The sequence below is a fragment of the Ictidomys tridecemlineatus genome, chromosome 10 (genome assembly GCF_052094955.1).
Source record: "Ictidomys tridecemlineatus isolate mIctTri1 chromosome 10, mIctTri1.hap1, whole genome shotgun sequence".
Lineage (NCBI taxonomy): Eukaryota > Metazoa > Chordata > Mammalia > Rodentia > Sciuridae > Ictidomys > Ictidomys tridecemlineatus.
Genome location: NC_135486.1, coordinates 32,020,324 through 32,039,946, shown reverse-complemented (window position 1 = coordinate 32,039,946; position 19,623 = coordinate 32,020,324). Strand labels below are relative to the sequence as shown.

At 44.7% G+C, this 19,623-nt stretch overlaps 1 protein-coding gene across 5 annotated transcripts in view; it reads right to left on the bottom strand.

The window, feature by feature from the left end:
- Nucleotides 1-19,623, bottom strand: part of Atp2b4 (ATPase plasma membrane Ca2+ transporting 4) — a 93,511-nt gene that overhangs the window by 7,130 nt on the left and 66,758 nt on the right. For 2 of the 5 annotated variants that reach the window (XM_040277992.2, XM_021729849.3), the window contains 13 exons: nt 19,251-19,465; nt 18,730-18,972; nt 17,888-18,129; nt 16,720-16,951; nt 15,947-16,126; nt 15,153-15,240; nt 14,217-14,323; nt 10,383-10,574; nt 9,632-9,845; nt 9,023-9,234; nt 7,887-7,994; nt 5,727-5,903; nt 2,024-2,201 (listed from right to left, as the gene is read on the bottom strand). In XM_040277992.2, coding sequence (XP_040133926.1) covers nt 2,024-2,201; nt 5,727-5,903; nt 7,887-7,994; nt 9,023-9,234; nt 9,632-9,845; nt 10,383-10,574; nt 14,217-14,323; nt 15,153-15,240; nt 15,947-16,126; nt 16,720-16,951; nt 17,888-18,129; nt 18,730-18,972; nt 19,251-19,465 — 2,388 coding nt within the window. The remainder of the gene's footprint in view (nt 1-2,023; nt 2,202-5,726; nt 5,904-7,886; nt 7,995-9,022; nt 9,235-9,631; nt 9,846-10,382; nt 10,575-14,216; nt 14,324-15,152; nt 15,241-15,946; nt 16,127-16,719; nt 16,952-17,887; nt 18,130-18,729; nt 18,973-19,250; nt 19,466-19,623) is intronic. The other 3 variants (XM_013360792.4, XM_040277991.2, XM_005330316.5) reach the window with 2 other exon arrangements.

Here is a 19,623-nt window from a genome sequence, read left to right as displayed (position 1 = left end):
CCCAAGGTTGGCATCTTCCCTTCCTGGAGCATGGTGCTTGGTATGGGAGCAGTGGTGGGGACAAGGCAGGATTGGTGAAATGAGTATGGTGAAAGCCCTGCACATTCTTCACTCAGCCAATGGACCCTTCCCTCCCTGGACATCATTTCTGAAAAGTCTCTTGGAAGTCTCTTTGGGGCTAACTGAAGGAAAAGTCCCAGATGACTCAAGAGCCCCAACCAAACTGGACTTTAGATTGGGTACAAGTGTAAAGATGACTCTGTAGAGCTCAGTGAGTGGTCAGGGGAAGACCCATTTCCTCAGCTGGAATTCTGTGGGTTTCTGCTTTCTCCCTTTTCAGAAACCAGGGGAAGAGAAGGATTAGGGCTTCCCTACAGAGAGAAATCCTATGAGATCTAGCTCACAAAGGTTGGATAAATAGCCAAATTCATTTGGAGATCTGGAATGGGAAAGAGGGTTTTAAAATGTATGACTATAACCTCTAGGACCTCACGTAAGAAGGCACAGCTGGAGAAAGAGCAGGTGTGGCCTGTCTCTCTTCTGATCTCCTAGCCTTTGAGGGCTTGGTGCATATCTTCTACTAGCTCCTCTGCAAGAGCCTAATTGGCTCTGCCTTCTAATTAGTCTCCTTGCACCATCAAATCACAGGGACATCTGCCATTAACTGTTCCTACGAGTGAGGGATGATTAAAACAAGGACAGAAGATGGTTAAAAGAAAATGGCAAAACTAGAAGAAAAAAGGAATTAAGTAAGAAACATGGAACGTGGAAGGAATAGAAGAGAGGTTCTTGGATATTGGTGAGAAAGTTTTTTTTTAGTATTTTCTTGTCTACTGTTAAACCTAACAAAATATGGCCTCCCACCCCCATACCTCACCAAGAACATTTATACTTGGCTAAAAAGAAAATATACATATAAATCTCATTAGTCTGCTCAGCTCACAGTCATGTGAACCATGGGCAATACAACTGCTATGTCTTTTCCTCATGTCCTAAGACTGGGGTTCAGAGTGAGGGAGGAAGGGACAGACCGAGCACTCAGGCAAATCCACAGTATATTTAATGGGGTGGAACTCCTTCCCCACCAGTTTCCTTACTTGCTGCCTCCTTTCTCCTCTCTGTCTTCCATTTGGGAAAGGCATAGCAAAAGTCCTATAATCTACCAACAAGAACCCAGGTCCAAGGCTGAGTGTTGACAGCATTTTAATTGAAAGGTTGATTGAAAAAGGGTTCTCAAAACATTATGTGCAAAATAACATACAGAGGGCTGACTATTGGCAGAACAATTAAACTAAAGAAGAAACAAAAAGGGTTGCTGTTCAGAAACTTCTACAAATTTTTCTCTAAGTGAAGAAAAAAATGTCATTTTGAACTTTATTCATATATTTCTCTTATTCAAAATCTTATGTGAATCAATTGATTCTTAAATCTGAGTTTGGTTTAAATCCCCTGGAAAATAAGATAACGAAGATGCTCAACTTTCTGCATTTGAACTACCTTCCTTTCTTCGTATCCAGTTATAGCTTTTATGCTAAGCTTAGAGGGTAGAGTTTAGATCCAAAGGAGCAGGAGGAAAGGACAGGGACAATAACAACATATCCAATCAAAGCAAAACACACACACACACACACACACACACACACACACACGGGAAAAAAAAACCCTAAGAGAAAGCAAAACACAAAAACTCAAGGAAAAAAAGAATAAAGCAATGTAGAGAAATGGTCAGAAAACAGGAGTATTATCTTTAAAATAGTTAAGGTTTAACAGTTTTCCAACACTAAAAAAATAATAAAATAAAAGGGCCCACAGCCTAGTTTTAGAGTAGGGTTTTTTTTTTTTTTTGCCTTTTCTTCCCTTTTCTTTAATTGAAAGGTTGATTGAAAAAGGGAAAAGGGTTCTCAAAACATTATGTGCAAAATAACATACAGAGGGCTGATAACCATGGTTGGTTAAAGTGGATGCCACGTGCTCTTTTGTGGTCATTTTAGCAAATCATGCATCATAATAGACTATCACTCACTGCCCATAGTAGGAGATGATACAGCAGCAGCAACAGAAGTGGTGGGGGAAGTTTTGATTGGTGCAACTGCTACATAGGTTGAGCTAGGAAGTTTTACATCAAGCGCTTGACCCATGCTCTGCCGCTTTAGGACTCCCTTAAAAGAGGCTCCCGTCTGGAATGTGTTAATTACTTCGATCTGCAAAGAATCAAAGAGTGAGACAGCTTTGCTCCAGTTAGAGAGAGGGGAAGAAAGAGGAAGGTAGGGTCCGAAGGGCAGGGGACAGGGGGATGGAAACAGCTGGGAAAAGGGGATAGGAGATGGAAAGCAGGAGATTTCTTCACCCACAAAGCCATGGCGAGGAAAGGGAGGAAAACATTAATTGCATACCACACTTTGTTTAAGGAACTATTTGCCATTGAGTTCATACCCAGTCACAATCTAGTTTTCTCTTCCTTTTTAGCCTATGGTGGACATTTCAGATATACTGATGTCCAAGGTTCTTCTCCTAACCTACCATTCTTATCAGCTGTACAGAGTCTAGTAGCAATTCATGGTTTTGGCCTTTAGTCTTAAAAATAAGACATGCAACTTAAGATACTGAAGGCAAAGTGCATACTACTGAATTTCAAGGCTTAGGAACCTCTAAATCTATTAACCAACTACCGATTTTTTTTTGCAAAATTTCCAGGAGCATTAATTGGTTGTTTAAAGAAAAACAGGGAGTATAGTAACTCATACATAGGTGGCCATGATGGAAAGGCCACTGGGCTGTGAGCTGCTTGGCTCATTCTCTTCTGGGTGCCTATCCTAAGTAAGATACTCCTTCTCGGGCTGATAGGGAGCTTAGGAATCAGTGGCCAGACCCATTAGAGAGAATGCCAGTAAGTCGAATCAATGCACTGGAGATCCTGAAACATCTGGCAGAAATGCTGATGAGCTTAGCAGGAGGAGCTGCTGGGTGGGGTGGTGAGGGGCTGCAGCTCCAGGCCTACCCACACAGTCTCTGATTTTCACTGCGCTGCTCCTCAGAAACACAGGCAATTAGGGTCATTTATTCTCCAATAATTGCCTTGATCTGGGGCCTCCATCAAATGTACCATCCTTATCCCCGACCTCTAAGTAACAAGGAATGGATTAAAAGGATTCCTTTATCCTTCATAGATCTGATGGAATCTTCTTAGAGATACCCACATGCCTAATTCCAAGGATCAATCCCCCAGGAGAGTAGGAAAGGAGCTGATCTGGTCACTCTTGACTTCTTTTCCCCAGAAAATGGGAAAGCAGGTGTCTTGTGACTCACGGCTGTTCTTATCTGTTTTATTTTATTTTTGGGTACCGGATGCCACTGAGCCACATCCCCAGCCCATTTTTCCTTTGAGACAGGGTCTCACTAAGTCCTGAGGGCCCCACTAAATTGCCCAGGTTGGCCTTGAATTTGCAATCCTCCTGTCTCTGCCTCCAGAGTTGCTGGAATTACAGTGCATGCTACCATGCCCAGCTGGTTGTTGTTACCTGCAAAGCTTCCAAAGAAGCAATGCGATGTTTAGGGTTAGTTTCTAGATTCAGATAAAAGTTTGTGCTAAAACATCACCCCTTCCTCACATTATAGTTTCCAATTCCAGGGGCTTAAATCTATAGGAGGAAAGGGTTTACATTTGGTGGGGAGTCTCCAGCTCCATGGGGGTGAACTGTAAAGACACCTGCTTTCATGCCAACTTTGCCTTGAAATTGCATTCCAGCTTTATCTTTCCAAATTTCTAGCCCTCAAATCCCTCAAATTTATGCTTTCTACTGCTTTTAACAAACTAAAGGGTAAAGGAGAGGGAAAGAACAGCCTAGAATTGGGAAAAGAGAAAATTCCAATCAGGACTGAGCAATAGCTCAGCTTTTCCCCCCACCCCAAGGGTCACTATGGGAATGACAATACGGTTCCACAAACGGACATGGGGGTGGGGATTTTGTTAGAACTCTGGTGAGGCTGAAGAGTAGCCAGAGGCTGCTACAGAACCAGGATGTATATTAGCTGAGAGCCAGGTGACGCTGGAATGGCACAGTTATCCTGGCATCGTCTATAAGCTGCCTTTGGGCTTAAGTTTAGGTTTTAATGCCATTTTGGTCAACTGCCTCATGATGCACCAGGAACAGGTAGTAAACCTAAAGCTATGTAGGCAGGGAGACCAAACAGAGAGGGGCGTGGCCGAGAGGATGGGAACAGGCAGTGGAGGAAGGAAGACCCATGACTTTCAGTCTCCAGGAGAAAGACTGGCGAGGAGCGAGAAGGTACTGGAATGAGGGAATCCTGGCTAGGAAAAAAAAAAAATCACATAGTGGAAGAGGAGGCAGGTGATCCTAAAGGGAAGAAAAGCAAAGAGGTTATTTTGAAGAGTAGACCCAAAGGAAAGCACTGGGCGTTTCAGAGACGGGAGCCAAGGTGCCAGGTTCTGTGGACACTAGATGGAGTCAGCAGCCCGGAGGGTGGCGTGGGGCCTGTGGGAACGCTGGACACCGTGAGGTAGTTTGTGCAGATCCCACTGCAATTTCCCTTCCTGAGAGGAGGAACTCAAGAAAATGGAAAGGAGCCCCAGGATTCTGCTACCTGGTTCTCTTCTACCTTTCCAGCTGTCTTGCCCATGGTGCGGGCAGGCCACTAGCAGCGTAGCTGAGTCTGGCTTTGGAAAACGAGTTACCAGGTATGTAGTTGAGAATATCCATTTTAACTATCTTGCCTATGTATTAAGGAGATGGAGTTGCTGGGGAGTTTTCTCAGTCATCTGCAAGGCCCACTTTTGAGTTAAACAGGTTGGGGATCTCCAGCCAATCAGAAGAGAAATGGGCCTATACTCTGGTGAGTACCCTTAAAATTTTGAATTGATAATTTCCTGAGATGGGGAATCTTGGGAATAAAACAAAAAATGATGTGTGAGGTGGGAGCAGGGCAAGAGAATTATCAATGCTTAAACCAGCCCACTCACCTGGGAGGTAATTATAATTGATTCATGGAGAGAGAAAAAAAGTTACTGTGGGGTATAGGCGGAGCACTTAAGAGCAGTGGGAGCAGCTACTATCCCATTTCAGAAATTACAAAAAGGGAAATGGTTTGAAGAAACAATAGCATCTTCCTTTTTGAGAAGTAAGTCTGAATCTTGTAAAAGATACTTGGGCATGGAGAGTGTTGTTGTTCATACTCTACAACCATCAGATTCCCCACTGTGGTCTTAAATTTCAAATGGGAAAGATATAAGAGGGTGAGCCTCTTACAAAGACCCCTCTGGAGAACATCTATTACCATGACAGCAACCCAAGGACGTCACATTAAGTGACTGCTGAGCACAGGCACAGGGACGCTCTCCCACTCCTTCCTGGGAGGGCAGGCACAGCTGATTTCCTATGCTGGGGCCAGGACTAATGCTTGAAGAGACCTTGTGCAGAAAGCCTGCCTGGGCAACAGAGCCTGCAGCGGGCTTTACAGCCAATCTATAGCTGAAGGACTGTTATTAGGGTCCTCTGGTCGGGGTCCATTGACTATTCTCTTCTCAGAGGAGCTCATGCAGGTACTTCTGCCCCTCTTGGTCCTAAAGCTAGGAAGGTAGGGCTGCCCTTTGGTAGTGAGCCTTAGGAAGGGGAGAAATGCTGGCCACCAAGAATTGCTGCCCCCCTCAACGCCTCCCAAGATAGAGAGGTTTCTTGTCCCATGGTGAGGACAGGCCATTATTAGAGTACCTGAGTCTGGATACGGTTCAAGCCTCGGAACCAGAGGATCTGGCCTCGGCGCAGCTCCATCTCTGCATGGTCAATCTCATCCAGTCCTTCGGCATCCTTGGTGATCTCCTCTTTGGTAGTCCCATGTCCAGCCTCTTTTAGGAACTTCAGAGATTTGGTAGGTATTGCAGAGATGATCTGAGGATGGGCACAGCACAAGGGAGACAGCAGAATCAGGAGAAGAGCTGTCAGTCAACTTACCCAGGTCAGGCCCTTGGGTAGATTACTCTGCTCTATCACCCTGCTCACCAGGAGAGCAGTGCGGGGAGCACCGATCTGTTGAGGCAAGCGTTCACCATGTGCCCACAGCTGTCAAGCTCTTAGGAAGGTTTTCTGTTTGTGGACATACAAAAGAAAACTTATATTCTGGTAACCAGGTAACATATTCTATAACTTGCTTCATCATAGACTTTTTCCTGTCTCAGTTCTTCCTTTTTATTTCACTATCTGTCTTTTAAGAAAAATAGAACTATAAGGCATGGAACATCATGGGAAGGGTAGAGACCTGGACCTGAGGGAAACAAATCAGGAGAGAAGATGGCATCACTGCATGTGTGTGCGGAGGAGTAGAGAAAGAAATTAGAAGGAAAGAGCCCCTCCCTAGTCACACATAAAAAGTAGCTCCATTGTTATGATAGTGAAAAGGTAGTTGGGATAAGGAAGTGGGTGGGATAGACCATGAAAGAAGGGACTCATGGGTTGGGCACAATGGGCCATGCCTATATTTCCAGATACCCAGGCTGTTGAGGCAAGAGTATCACAAGTTCAAGGCCAGCTTCAGAAACTTAGCAGCACCCTGTCTCAAAATAAAAAATAAAAAGGTCTGGGGATGTAGCTGAGTGGTAGAGTGCCCCTGGATTCAATCCCTGATACTTGGGGGGTAGAGGAAAGAAAGAAAGAGGAAAGACAGAGACACGTGAGTATTATCAGAAGGCATGAACATCAGTAGGTTAGACTTGCAATAAAAGATAAATCACTTAGTGAGCTCAATGCGTGTCAGTCAGTTCTTTACAGACCAGATGGAGGACAGACAGGGCTCAAATGGGACAGAGGGACTGGGCAGTGCAATGGGAGCCAAATGGCTTGAAATGGGAAGAAGGTTGAAGTTCTGCTTTTGGATGCTGGCAGAAGCTGCTATGATACTGAAGGAAGGCTGTTATCTGGCATCAAGGCCACATAGTCACATAAAGGCCAGACTTAAAGGAGTTCCAAATAGTTGGTAACACAACCAAGCTTCACTCAAGAGCAAAACTACTCTGGTAAATAGAGCGAGGTGGAGGGAGGTGGGTTAGGTATTAGGAGAGAGATTAGTCAGGAAGGCATCTAGGAGGCGTGAAAGAAACAAGCACCTGGCTCTTTATGGCCAGGTAGGGCACGACCTCTATTATCCAGGTGGCTGAGTACAAAGGGATTATCAGCAGAGTCTTGGGGTCTGTAGAGAAGTACATTCCAGGCCAGAGCTGAAAATGGTATTAGGGATGGAATAAAATTCTTATCAGTCTTGATGATATTATTATAATTAATATTAACATTCACTTAGTACTTGTAAAGGTATCAGACATTATTCTAAATCTTTTCTGTAATTTGCTTAAAGTGATTAAGCTTGTGAAAAGGGGAGCCTGGGATTCAAACCCCATCATTCCCAGTGTCCATGCTCTGAACCAAATGCTACACTGCTTCTCTAGAGATCTTAGAAATTTGAACATATGTCAGGCGAGAGTCAGGCATTCAATGCAGATAAAGCCATGGTGAGAAGAAGCTGGGGAGCCCTGGATTATGTCAGTACAGTGGCCATGAACAGACTGCTGCTTCATTATGATAGAGACATTTTTAAACTCTTCTGAGATCCTTCATTTTTTTTTTAAGCAAAGTTCCACTCCTGTCCCAGAGAAGCTAGGGCTTTTTTGGCCTCGAGGCCTGGTTAGAGAAGAGACCTAGAAGCTCTCAGGTGATGGGCAGTGATCATTCCACCTTAGGATCCTATGAGATGGAATAAACTTAAGCAGGGAGGAGAAAATGAAGGCAAGAACAGGAGTCTCCACAGTTGCTTGTTCCACCTCGCATAGAGGAGAGGAAGTCTGCAGACTGTGTGGATGCACAGGATTGTGTGCCTGTACTCACCTGGCCCCACAGAAGTTCTCCAATCCCGATGAAGAGACACCACAACCACTGGGACAGGCTAAGGCTTGTGCAACTGAAGGGCTTACCCCCAAATTCCACAATGAAAATCTAGAACAGAGAAAGAGGCAGCCCACTATCAGGGAGGTGACTAACAGGTGGATAGCCCTCTAGCCATGGTCACTGAAACCATGTCACCCCTCTGCCCAGGGTGAAAATCAGATCCTGATTTTCTTGCTGGAAAACAGGAAAGAAGAAATCTAAAAAGGGAGAAAGGGAAACAGACATCAAGTCTTTACAGAGAGGTCTTCTTGAGAGACACAAACATCTCCTATGACTGCGATGATGAGGATCAATATAAGATCTGGCAGAGTGGGGACAGCTGGAGACCTCTTGTGACTATGGCCAGTAGGTGACAAAGAAAAGGCCCAGCAATGGAGAGGAGGAATTGAAGGTGGGGATAATACAGGAGGTACTGGGTTCTACAGAGGGAAGTAGAGTCCAGGCTAGAGCTGAGGTGGTTAGGAAGGGACGAGGCAGCGGGTTCTGGAGCACGGCCTGCTCATAGTCCCTTGTGTTCTCAGATGTTTGAGTGTACCTCTGGCTAGGCAAGAAAGAAGGGGCCTGGTCATTATTCCACCAGGACAGCCATGCTTGACTCCTGTTCCTGCAGTGGAACCCAAGTCAGGCTTTTGATGTCAACTACATACATGCTAGTCACCGCTTCTCTTCCTCTGTAGATTGTGCAGCATTTTCACCATGAGCCCCTTCAGAACAAAGGGCAGGGACAGGGAGGGAGCCCGCACTACACATGCATGCACCCGTGCTGGCAGGAGCATAAAAAGGGGCTAAAGGATAAACTCCATTGACTTGGTCACTTTGTGAAATTTCTGTATATTTAGAAAGGTCATGAAAGAATTCTACAAGTCTTGTTTTATCTCTAATCAACATGCTGCCCTGAAATGGAGCACCCGACACACTGGGCTCTGATTCTAGAACTAGGTGCAAATGGAAGCCAGTTGGGAACCCCATGTGTTCACCCACAGCCTTAGTTCCTGCTACCTCTTTTCCTGGATGCTTAGGAAATTCCGTCCTTCATCTTCCCAGACCTCCTACCCCAACTCCAGAGAGAATCTCACCTGGATGACAAATGTGCCCAAGACTACAGAGCAGAAGATGAGGTTGCGGTAGATGCCTGCAAAGACATTCCTCTCTCCGTGGATCTTTCGGGAATTGATTTCATTAAAGAGCTGCATCAGCACAAAGGTGTTGAAGATCATGGTATAGTGCTGGCTGGGTGGTGAATGTAGAGGTGCCTTCCTCCCACTGTCAATGTCAAAGAATTTCTCTCCTGGTAGGGAGAGAGCAAGAATGTGGGGAGAGCTGTGATCTCAGTAAGAGTTCACACTGAGTCAGAGTATGTTGGTGTGGCCACGCTGGTGGCTCATGGCTACCAGTTACGCCAAGTTACATTAGTTATCAATACTTTATTAATCAGATATCTTAGCCCTTGTCTCAGCATATCTGACCGTATCTCTTGGTTTGCTCCATTGATATTTGCTTTCTTGTACTACAGCATGGTAGAGAGACTCTGCACTGGAGTCATGTAGCAGAAGTACCCAGGAGATAGTAGACCAAGCCTAGACTGTACTCCACCTGCTCCAGAACTACCATCTCTTCTCAGGCCTGTCTTAGCCCCCATGTCCACCTAGCACCCCAATCACTGCTCCCCGCCACTTGTGGCTCACCAGCAAAGACCAGGATAAAGATGACAGTGAGCTGGTAGACTGCATGGCCCAAGATGTTCTTCATCATAGTACGTGAGATCAGAGGCTTATTTCGGCCATAGGGGCGTCGCCTTAATAGAGCATCCGTAGGGGGCTCTGTCGCCAGGGCCAGTGAAGCAAAAGTGTCCATTATTAGATTAACCCACAACATCTGTACAGCTTTCAGTGGAGAATCCTGGTGGGAAAAGAACCAGTCTTCTTAGATTTCCTCAGAAACCAACCCTCGCTCGCTCACTCTTTCCCTTGAGATGGCCTAGCGTCTGATATCCTTCTAGAATATGAATCTGGCCACCTATTAGCTGAGTGATCTTGAGAAAGTTATTTAACCTCTCTCTCTCTTTTTTTGCAGTGCTGGGGATTGAACCGAGGGCCTTGTGCATGAGAGGCAAGCACTCTACCAACTGAGCTACATCCCCAGCCCCAGTTACTTAACCTCTTTAAGCCTCCAGTTCTTCACCTGTAAAATGGGGTGAATACTGTTACAAGCTTGCTTTTGAAGAATAGAGATAATATGCATATCACAGTGGCTGACTCAAGGTGCTAAATAATGGAAGGTAGGTCATTATCGTTCCACATACATAGATGGAGACAGTGGACCTAGCTGATTCCTGTCCCGATATCAATTGTCCTTATTTTCTGTAGATACACTGTACCCACTGCCCCATGTTCCTTAGCCCCTGCTTCTATCCCATGACTATCCCATGCCCCCCACCTGGGTGATACAGGCTCCAGTGAAGGCGACGATCACAGCCACCACGTTGACGGTGAGCTGGAACTGCAGGAACTTGGAGATGCTGTCATAGACGTTTCGTCCCCACATCACTGCCTTCACGATGCTGGAGAAGTTGTCATCTGTCAGGATGATGTCTGATGCCTCCTTTGCTACATCTGTGCCTGCGATACCCTGAGGCAAGATGGGAAAGCATCAGTGGAGAAGTGGGTAGAGCAGAGCTCACCTGCTTTTTGCACCCAGAATCTGCTTCCTGACCTTAAAGAAGCCTTGGAACTAGGAATGGACACCAGAGGGCACACTAGACACACACAAGAAAAGACAAAGATTTCCCAGTCAATATCCAGAAGAGGGCTGATGTCTGATGCCACTACAGGACTCCTGTATGAAGGTTGGGGATGACAGTCATCTTTGATAAGCCTTCCTCCCCTCTGACTCTCCCTTCCTTGGAAGCTAATTAGAAGGAAGAGAACAAGTCCTATCTATCTGTTTTACCTCTAAGTTCTTAAACATCTCTTTTTTTTGGTACTGAGGATTGAACCCAGGGGCACTCAACCACTGAGCCACATCCCAACCCCTTTTAAAAAATATATTTAGAAACAGGTTCTCGCTAAGTTGCTGAGGCTGGCTTTGAACTTGTGATTCTCCTGCCTTAGCCTCCTGAGCTGGGGGATTACAGGCGTGTGCCACCGCTCCTGGCTTAGACTTCTTTTACCACTGCTAGTATCTGATTTAAATCTGTATTTCCCCCATACCTTTAAGAAACTTTACATTTTGTTCTAGAATGAGCAGCCTGACAGTACAGTTCAGATGTTCTGTTCTTGTTCAAAATCATCTTACTGGAGAACCATGAAAGGTTTCCTAATACACATGTCAGTGGTTGGAGGCCTGCTTCCCATGGAGCAGTGAACCTCAACAGGCCAGCCCCTAATAAGTGCACCGACCTCATTTAATAACCTGCTTTTATGTAATCTTTCAGCTCAAAACCTATTGATTCATACACAATCCCCTGAATCTCTTATTCACTTCTTGAATCTAGACTTCTACTCTCACCATTTCTCTAAGCCTGAAACATCCTCTTTTTCCATCTATTTAAATTCTGTCATCAAGGTACCATTCATTAAACCTTAACTGCCTTGAGACACAACCCCTAACACCCCAAGACCACAGAGGTATCACACATCTCGCCACTACCACAGCCTACAGAGGAGCTCATCCTTTACTTTGGTGTGTTAGCAGTACACCATTTGTTCTCATTACCTGGTATTATTATTTCCTATCTAGATGGCAACAAATGATAGACTAAATGACTCAGTTCTCCATCAGAGTTCCCTAGTATCCCCACATAGTAGAGTGCACTATAAGGATAGATCAGTACCAAGATTAATACTTAGAATTATGGGATAATCTCCAACTTACATTATTAATTGCAAAAAGCAAGGTAGAAAAGAATATGTAGTATGGTCACTTATCTGAGGGGATGAGATGTAAATACAATGTATGTTTGATTATATTCTGAAGAAACAAACAAGAATAAACTAAAAATCTAAGAAAAAAGTTACCTGACGAATTAAGAGGCAATTGACAGGGTAAAGGCAATGGGACAGAAGCCAGATTTATAAAAATATACCTTGCTTCACATATTTTACTTTAGAATAGTGAAATTACTTTATACAAATCAAAAACAAAATTAAATTTAAAAAGTAATCTCTAGGGGCTGAGGTTGTGGCTCAGTGGTAAAGCACCTGTCTGGCATGTGTGAGGCACTGAGTTTGATCCTCACCACTATATACAAATAAATAAATAAAATAAAGGTATCGTGCAACTAAAAAAAAAGGTAATATCTAAAATGGAAAGCAATGTGATATAAATGAACTTCTGCAGCCTATTGGCATCACAACTGCACAAAAGAAAAATGTTGCAAATGACTTTTAAATAACTTATTTTAAATTCCCAAATAAAAGCCATACTTTTTTATTAATTTGATAGTAGCCTCCTAGTAGGCCATACCTACAGATAAAAAGAACTACAAAAAATATATTTCACTTTTTAAAAAAATTAATTGTATTATTGTTAATATCATTGTTTTAAAACTATTATATATATTAAAATAATTATGTAATACCATTATGAATAAAAATTTATAGTTTCAGAGCTATAAATATTAAATCAGAGAAGTTAGATAAAATGAGAAAGTTAGGATTCTATAGTTCTAAATTTGGATGAGAAATATCAGTAAAAATTCACAAAGTGTTTTATTTTTAAAACACACACAAACAAAAATGAGAAATAAAAGCCTATCTCTTAGTTTTGTCTACTGAGAAGACCTAGAAACAATGTACTCAGCAGAAAGAAGCACTCTTGAGTTCTGATTGCGTTCTCTAACTACCATTTCCTACTAACGTGAGTCAGAACTCCTTAGAGAAATAGGTGATTCCAGATCTAGGATAAGAAATATACACAATGGTGGGGTACGGTGGCCACGCCTGTAATCCCAGAGACTCTGGAGGTCAAGGCAGGAGGATCACAAATTTGAGGCCAGCCTGGGCAACTTAGTGAAACCCTGTCTCAAAATATCAAAACAAAACAAAACAAAACAAACAAACAAACAAACAAATACAAAACAATTAAAAGGCCTGGGGATGTAGCTCTGTGGTAGAATTTGGTATGATAATTTTTTCGATATATTTTATTGATACTTATCATTTAGAGATATGTACTAAAATTTTTATGGATGAAATGAGGCACATCTTGGATTTACTTCAAAATAATTCAGCTGGAGGTGGGGAAAGTTGCTGGTGGCAGTAGTATGGGAGGTGTCAGTGAAACACTGGCTAAATGTCAGTAATTGTTGAAGTTACATGATAGGCATGTGGGGATTTACTATATGGTTCTCCCTACTTTTGCATATTCTTAAAGTTTCCTTGAATTAAAAGTTTGTTTTTTAAAAGAAAGACCGCTACAGATATTTCTTGAGTTTCCATCCACTGCTTGGAAAGCACCAATAGAGCTGGGTGCAAGGGCACACACCTGTAGTCCCAGCTACTTGGGAGGTTGAAAGCCTGAGCAATTTAAACTCTGTCTCAACAAACAAACAAAAACCCCACCTGCCCATCCAACCAACCAACAAAAAACCCCTCTAACAACTCAATTTATATGGGAGGTTCACAGCCATTAGCGACTTGAGTGTAAGCATGTATTTTGCTGTTTGGGGAATTCAAAAACTCTCTGAATATCAGAATCAGCAGGTGTGCTTGCTTAAAAACAGACAAACAAAAACCTCCAAAACAAAACACCAAACATTTCTAGTACCCACCCAAGACCCCACTGAACCAAGATGTTCAACTTTGGAATGTGTCCAACTTGTATAGAACCCACAGCCGCATGTAGTGATAAGACAAGTACTGTATCCCTGAGCTACACCCTCAGCCCTAATTCTGATGCCCCTGGGCTTCAGAGTACCAAAAGCAGAGTACCAAACAATGCTTGCCACATAGTACACATTCCTGACGGAACATGAGTTTGCTGTAATTTGCCTGGGTGGACAACATCATCGTGCTCATGGTCAAGTTTAAGTTGGTCTTGTTTTCCTTGATGGGGTACTTCATGATTTCCTTGCCTGTCATCTATTTTTTATACTTGATGGGTCCCCCATTACACATATTATCACTGGCCAGGTAGATAAGAGAGATGGAGTTAGAGGACAGAGCACACAGTGGCATGTGAAGGCACAGGAAGTAGGAGGCAACCAGAAGCCTGTCCTGGCTTCCTGATGGCGGAGGTGGCTTGCAAATGGGGAGACACTGCTGAACTTACCATGGCAAAACCAACATCTGCTTTCTTTAGAGCTGGTCCATCATTTGTGCCATCACCAGTGACAGCCACCACCTGCCGCTGATCCCCAACAGTGCTATCAATGATACCTGGGAAAAACACATATACTACAGTCAATACACGTGGGTCATCTGGGGTTATTTGATAAGCACTGTTCCCCATGAAAGGTGCTTTATGGGTCACCCTTCCCCTCCTATTCCCTTCTTTCCTTCCCTCTTCCCCATGCTAGAGGTCTGCAGCAACCCCTGAAGGGCATAATTGTTTCAAGGGGAGCACTCTGAGCTAGGAGAGTTAGTCCTGTCTAGTGCCCTAAGGCAGTGGAAAAAAGCACCTGATGGATCTGAATGCAGAGGCCTGGGTGTCACACAACTGGTGCCTACCAGCAAGGCCACTGGGCAAGTTACTTGTCTTTTCAGCATCCAACTTCCTTATTGACAAAATAAGAATAGCTTGCTGGGCACACTGGTGCATACCTGTAATCCCAGCAGCTCAGGAGGCTGAGGTAGGAGGATCGCAAGTTCAAAGCCAGCCTCAGCAACTTAGTGAGGCACTAAGCAACTCAGTGAGACCCTGTCTCTAGTAAAATATAAAGAAGGGATGGGATGTGGCTCAGTGGTTAAGCACCTCTGAGTGAAATCTCTAGTACCAAAACCAAAAAACCAAGAATGGCTTTACCTGCCATGACTAGCTCAGTACTACTGGCACACAAGACATGTAATGTTTCAAAAACCTAATTTTATTACATGTCATACCAGGGCTCAGAGGTTTGCTAAACGGAATGTTCTCTCCATCAACCCAAGTGTTCTCCTGGGAGTCCCTATTCAGAACAGGTGGGTTGCTTTGGCTGATGGCTCTTACCTGTCCTGGCCCCAGCCTGTCTTCATCTATCATGGGCACCCACTTAGGAGCCAACCTCACCTTTCACCAGCGTGTGCTTGTCAGTGGGGGAAGACCGCGCCAGCACCCGAAGCTTAGGCCAGATCTTGTCTAGCTTTTCTTGTTCTACCTGCCAACACCAGACACCCCCAGATCAGTCACGCGCAGATCAGCCATGGAGGAAAAGCCTACTTTTTCACATAATCTGAGCTTCCGGGGGAGTTGGGATTCCACAGCCCCATGACCCTTATCCTGCCCTGTGTGAAGATGAAACCACCAACTCGGTCTCCAAGGGAGGATTCACTGGTGGTATCCACTCAGGCCCCGCTTGTCTTAGTTGCCTCCCATTTCCCACCTGGGAGCCAATCCTTATTTCTTAGACCCTTGACAGGAGGTGCAGGGTCAGCTGCTCAGTCAGGTGGCTCAAGTGGTACTTCCGAGGTCTTAGGTTTGATCTCTGGGTAGACCAGGAAGATTTGTTCTGCTCCATATTCAGACCACATTCTCTTACAAACCTATGTCACCAGTCACCACAGGGCAGTGATGTGGGAGGGGTGAGTAGGGGAAAATCAGTACAAAATCATCCCATGACTGAAAAAAAATGGAAAGAAATGAAAAGTCGGTGACACTGACTCCAAAGATAACTTGTGAATGAAGATAATGAGAAGACAGCTCTGCACACTACCATCTGAGCAGCTTTGGTGGAAAGAGCTGCTTGGCTGTAAATAGATTTCATTCTAGAAACAGCCACTTCTCCCATGTGTTCCAGGTGCCTCATGATAACATCAGCCTTTTCCTTGACAAGGGAGGCCTGGTTCCTCTCACCCAGGACTTACCTCGCCCTTCTCATTGCGAATGAGTCTGTTGAATTCTTTGCCTTCTAAACACAAGAAGTCCTCTCCAGGTGTCAGAATGCCACATTTGGTGGCGATGGCTCGGGCTGTGTTGATATTGTCACCTGTCACCATTCTGACAGTAATGCCAGCTCTTTTGCAGTTGGCAATAGCTTGCGGTACCTGTGGAGAGCAAAGAACAAGGAAAGGTGGTTGCGGGAATAGAACATCTAGTAAACTGCTTATTCAGCTGTCCCTTCAACAGAGAAGCTGTGCCATGGGGCATGGGCTACATTTGGTTGGCCATTTTTGAATCACTTGGTCCCGCCTCATTTCTGTCCAACTCACAATAGTCATAAGCATATTTCATCAACTGTCCCATGAGTTCAAAGGGAAATTTTCTTCTGAAGCCAATGCTTGCTCTCCACCAGACTCCTTGACAGGACATGGACAATGTTTGGAGATGTGGCCACTGCTTTCCTCTTCCCTTGAAGACCCTCCCCCAGGAAGGTCTGAGCAACAAGCCAGACCACTTTCTGCTAATTTGCACACTATAGCAGTTGTGGGAAGTAGCAGGCACAGGAACATCTAGGTCTAAAAGTGAGAAGCAGTTAGGCAACTTGCCTGAGGTCATAACTAGACAAAGAATTAGTATCTACTTTCTGTGACTTTCTGTGTCTTCTCATTAGGACACACTGGACCTGTACTTGGGCCCAGAAACCATTAGGAGACTGTCAGTTATGTTTTCTTGCTCTTTCTCCAACACAAAGTCTTACCTCCGGGCGCACAGGGTCCTCAATGCCCAACACTGCGATACAGGTCAGCTCAGTGACTATTTCATTCTCATTGTCCCATGAGGGCTCTTCACCATCAAAATCCCGGTAAGCTATGCAGATAGTCCGGAGTCCCCCACAGGCCATAGGCTCAATGACATTGCGTATCATATCATCTCGGTCCTTATTCTTGAATGGCATTGCTTCCCCTTTCTTGTCCAGGATCCGATTACACCTAGGGAAGCACATGGTCAGAAAGCAGCCTCTCCCTTCCCACCAGGTCTGCTTCTATAATCATTTGCAGACATTCTGGGAACTCTGCATTATTCTAAAGGACATCATTCCTCAGTCCAGTATCTCCTTTATCTCTAGCTGGGTAGCTGACTCCCTCTTTCCAAGGTGGGGTGGCCTGTGGATTGAGTAAGACATGGGTGAGTGGGAGTGTGATTTTTCCATGCCATTCATTCTTACCCAAGGCTTAGTGACTTGTGGATCACCTGCTCTTTTGAACTTCTTAAAAGCAGAGAAACTTTCTCAATCTAGAATAATGCATGGGGTTGGTGCTAAAGAAGAATGCATTGATTAAAAGAAGGTGGCTAAAGCCAAGTTGAAGCACTAGTTATTTCAGCCCTGTTGGCCCTCAACCCAAACTGGGTCAACTTTTACCCATGGGGAGCCTAGCCACTTTTTAATTATGCAACCTCCCTGTAATTAGAATTAAGGATGGAAAAGAAAAGGAAACAGAACCAACATTGCTAGTATTTGCTTTATGTACATTGAATCATTCAACCACGGTAAGATGGGTGGCACTCTGAGGATGACCGTTTTCAGATCAGGAAACGGAAGTTCAGGTGGTCCAGGTCTGAATCCTGGCTGTACCACTATCAGTGGTATCTCCTCAAGCAAGTTGTGTAACTTCCCTGAACTTCTTTGTCCTCATCCGTAAATTAGGGGTGATGTTTGTACCTGCCTCACTGAGTTGTGATTAAATAAAAGGAGTCACCTGAAGTATTTAAAAACAATGCTTGGCCTGAGGAAAAAGCTCAGATGTCGGTTAGATATTGCCTCTTGACTGGGGGCTCGCTTACTCAGATGTGTTCAGTGTGGGGCATGTTGCCCAGACCTTCCTGGGGGGAGGGTCTTGAAGGGAAGAGGGATGAAGGGTGCTCACTTGCGCAAGATGATCTCTGAAGCGCCCTTGCTGAACATGCGGAAGCCACCTCCTGGCTTCCTGATGACCGTGCTCATGGACTTGCGCACCGAGTTGAAGGTATACACCTTGTAGAGCTTCTCCTCGGGCAGCTCACTGCGCACTGCCTGGTAATCCTGCTTCAGATCAGTGACAAAGCCCAGCAGAGCACATTCGGTCTTGTTGCCCACCTGCCGTGCCAGGCCTCCCTCCTTCTCTGGAGGCTGAGGACAAAAAAAAAAAAAAAGACATGGGGTTGGTGAATAAGATACTTTGACCAGAGAGGGAACTTAGAAAGGTATGAACTCCCTTACAAAAATTTCAGATATCTCCAGAGCCTGTGGCAGAGGCAGACTTTTTTTTTTTTTTTTTGCAAGGGTCAGCAGACAGTGGTCAGTAGTGACCTTGATCCCAGAACCATCAAGGTTTTCAGGAATATGACAGTTTGCTCCAGCGGCAGTGCAGGCATCACCCTATATGGGTCTTATTCTAATACCGTCTTTTGGTTTCTGGAAAGTGGGTAATTCACTCCTGATAAGCCCTAGTCTGCTGTGAGTAGGGGTTCCCTCCTTAGAGACGCTGCTGTCACGTGGTAAGTGAAGAGCATTTAGTGGCCATAGATCCCCACAGGTCCTTACACCCAACCCTCCATCTCCTTCTGTGGATTATTCTCTAGACTCACTCCAAACATGTCTAATCAGGAGTGAAAAATGGGATGAAGGATGGCAATTCAGGTAAAATAAATAAGAGGGGATTTGTCCCTGGGAAAATTAATGTTCCCTCTAACCACCCATTCTAAATGCCCAGGCAAATGGAGAGCTCACCAGAATCTTGGAGGTATAAGCACAGTTGATAGAAATGCCATTGACAATGAGGTCCAGGACCCTGGGCAGGAAGATGTCAGGGCTTGGGATCTGATGGTAATGAGTGCCTCCAATATAGGCTTGCACCACTGTCATGCGGTTCATGGTCAACGTGCCTGTCTTATCAGAGCAAATGGCTGTGGCGTTGCCCATTGTCTCACAGGCATCCAAGTGCCGTACCAGGTTATTATCTTTCATCATTTTCTATAAAGAAAAAGAGAAAAGGCTTTCGAAGACCCACTGGGTCAAATTTCATGGCTTAGCTAACATCTCTCCACATTTCACTTTCTAGTTCTACTGATTTATTTAAATGCTATCGTAACTCACTGACGTGGCTCTCCCACAGTGCTAAGTACTGCGTTTGTGAGGCCACCCAAAGTTTGTAGAGGATAGAATGCGCTTTCTAAGCTTTCATCAAAGGTACATGGTATCCTCCCCTCCCATGTCTGTCCCCAAAGAAGACAGTATTGTTTCAGTCTCACCTTCACAGAGTAGGCCAGTGAGATGGTGACAGCTAGTGGCAGCCCCTCTGGCACAGCTACCACCAGTACAGTGATACCGATGATGAAGAATTTGACAAAGTACTGGATGTAGATAGGGGTACACTCAGGTAGCCATGGTCTTCGATGTATCACAAAGTTGTCAATCACAAAATACAGAATCAGGATGATGACCGTGAGAGCAGACATGAACAGGCCTGTCCGGGGAAACGAGTGCATGAACACAGGCTTGGAGACATTGTAATGGATTAGCATGAGCTGTAGCCTTTCTAACTTTTAAAACCACGGTCTTCAGGAAGTCATATTAAAATCTTCTCCTCACTCTCTGTTGCTTGCACACTGTGGTGAGAGGGAA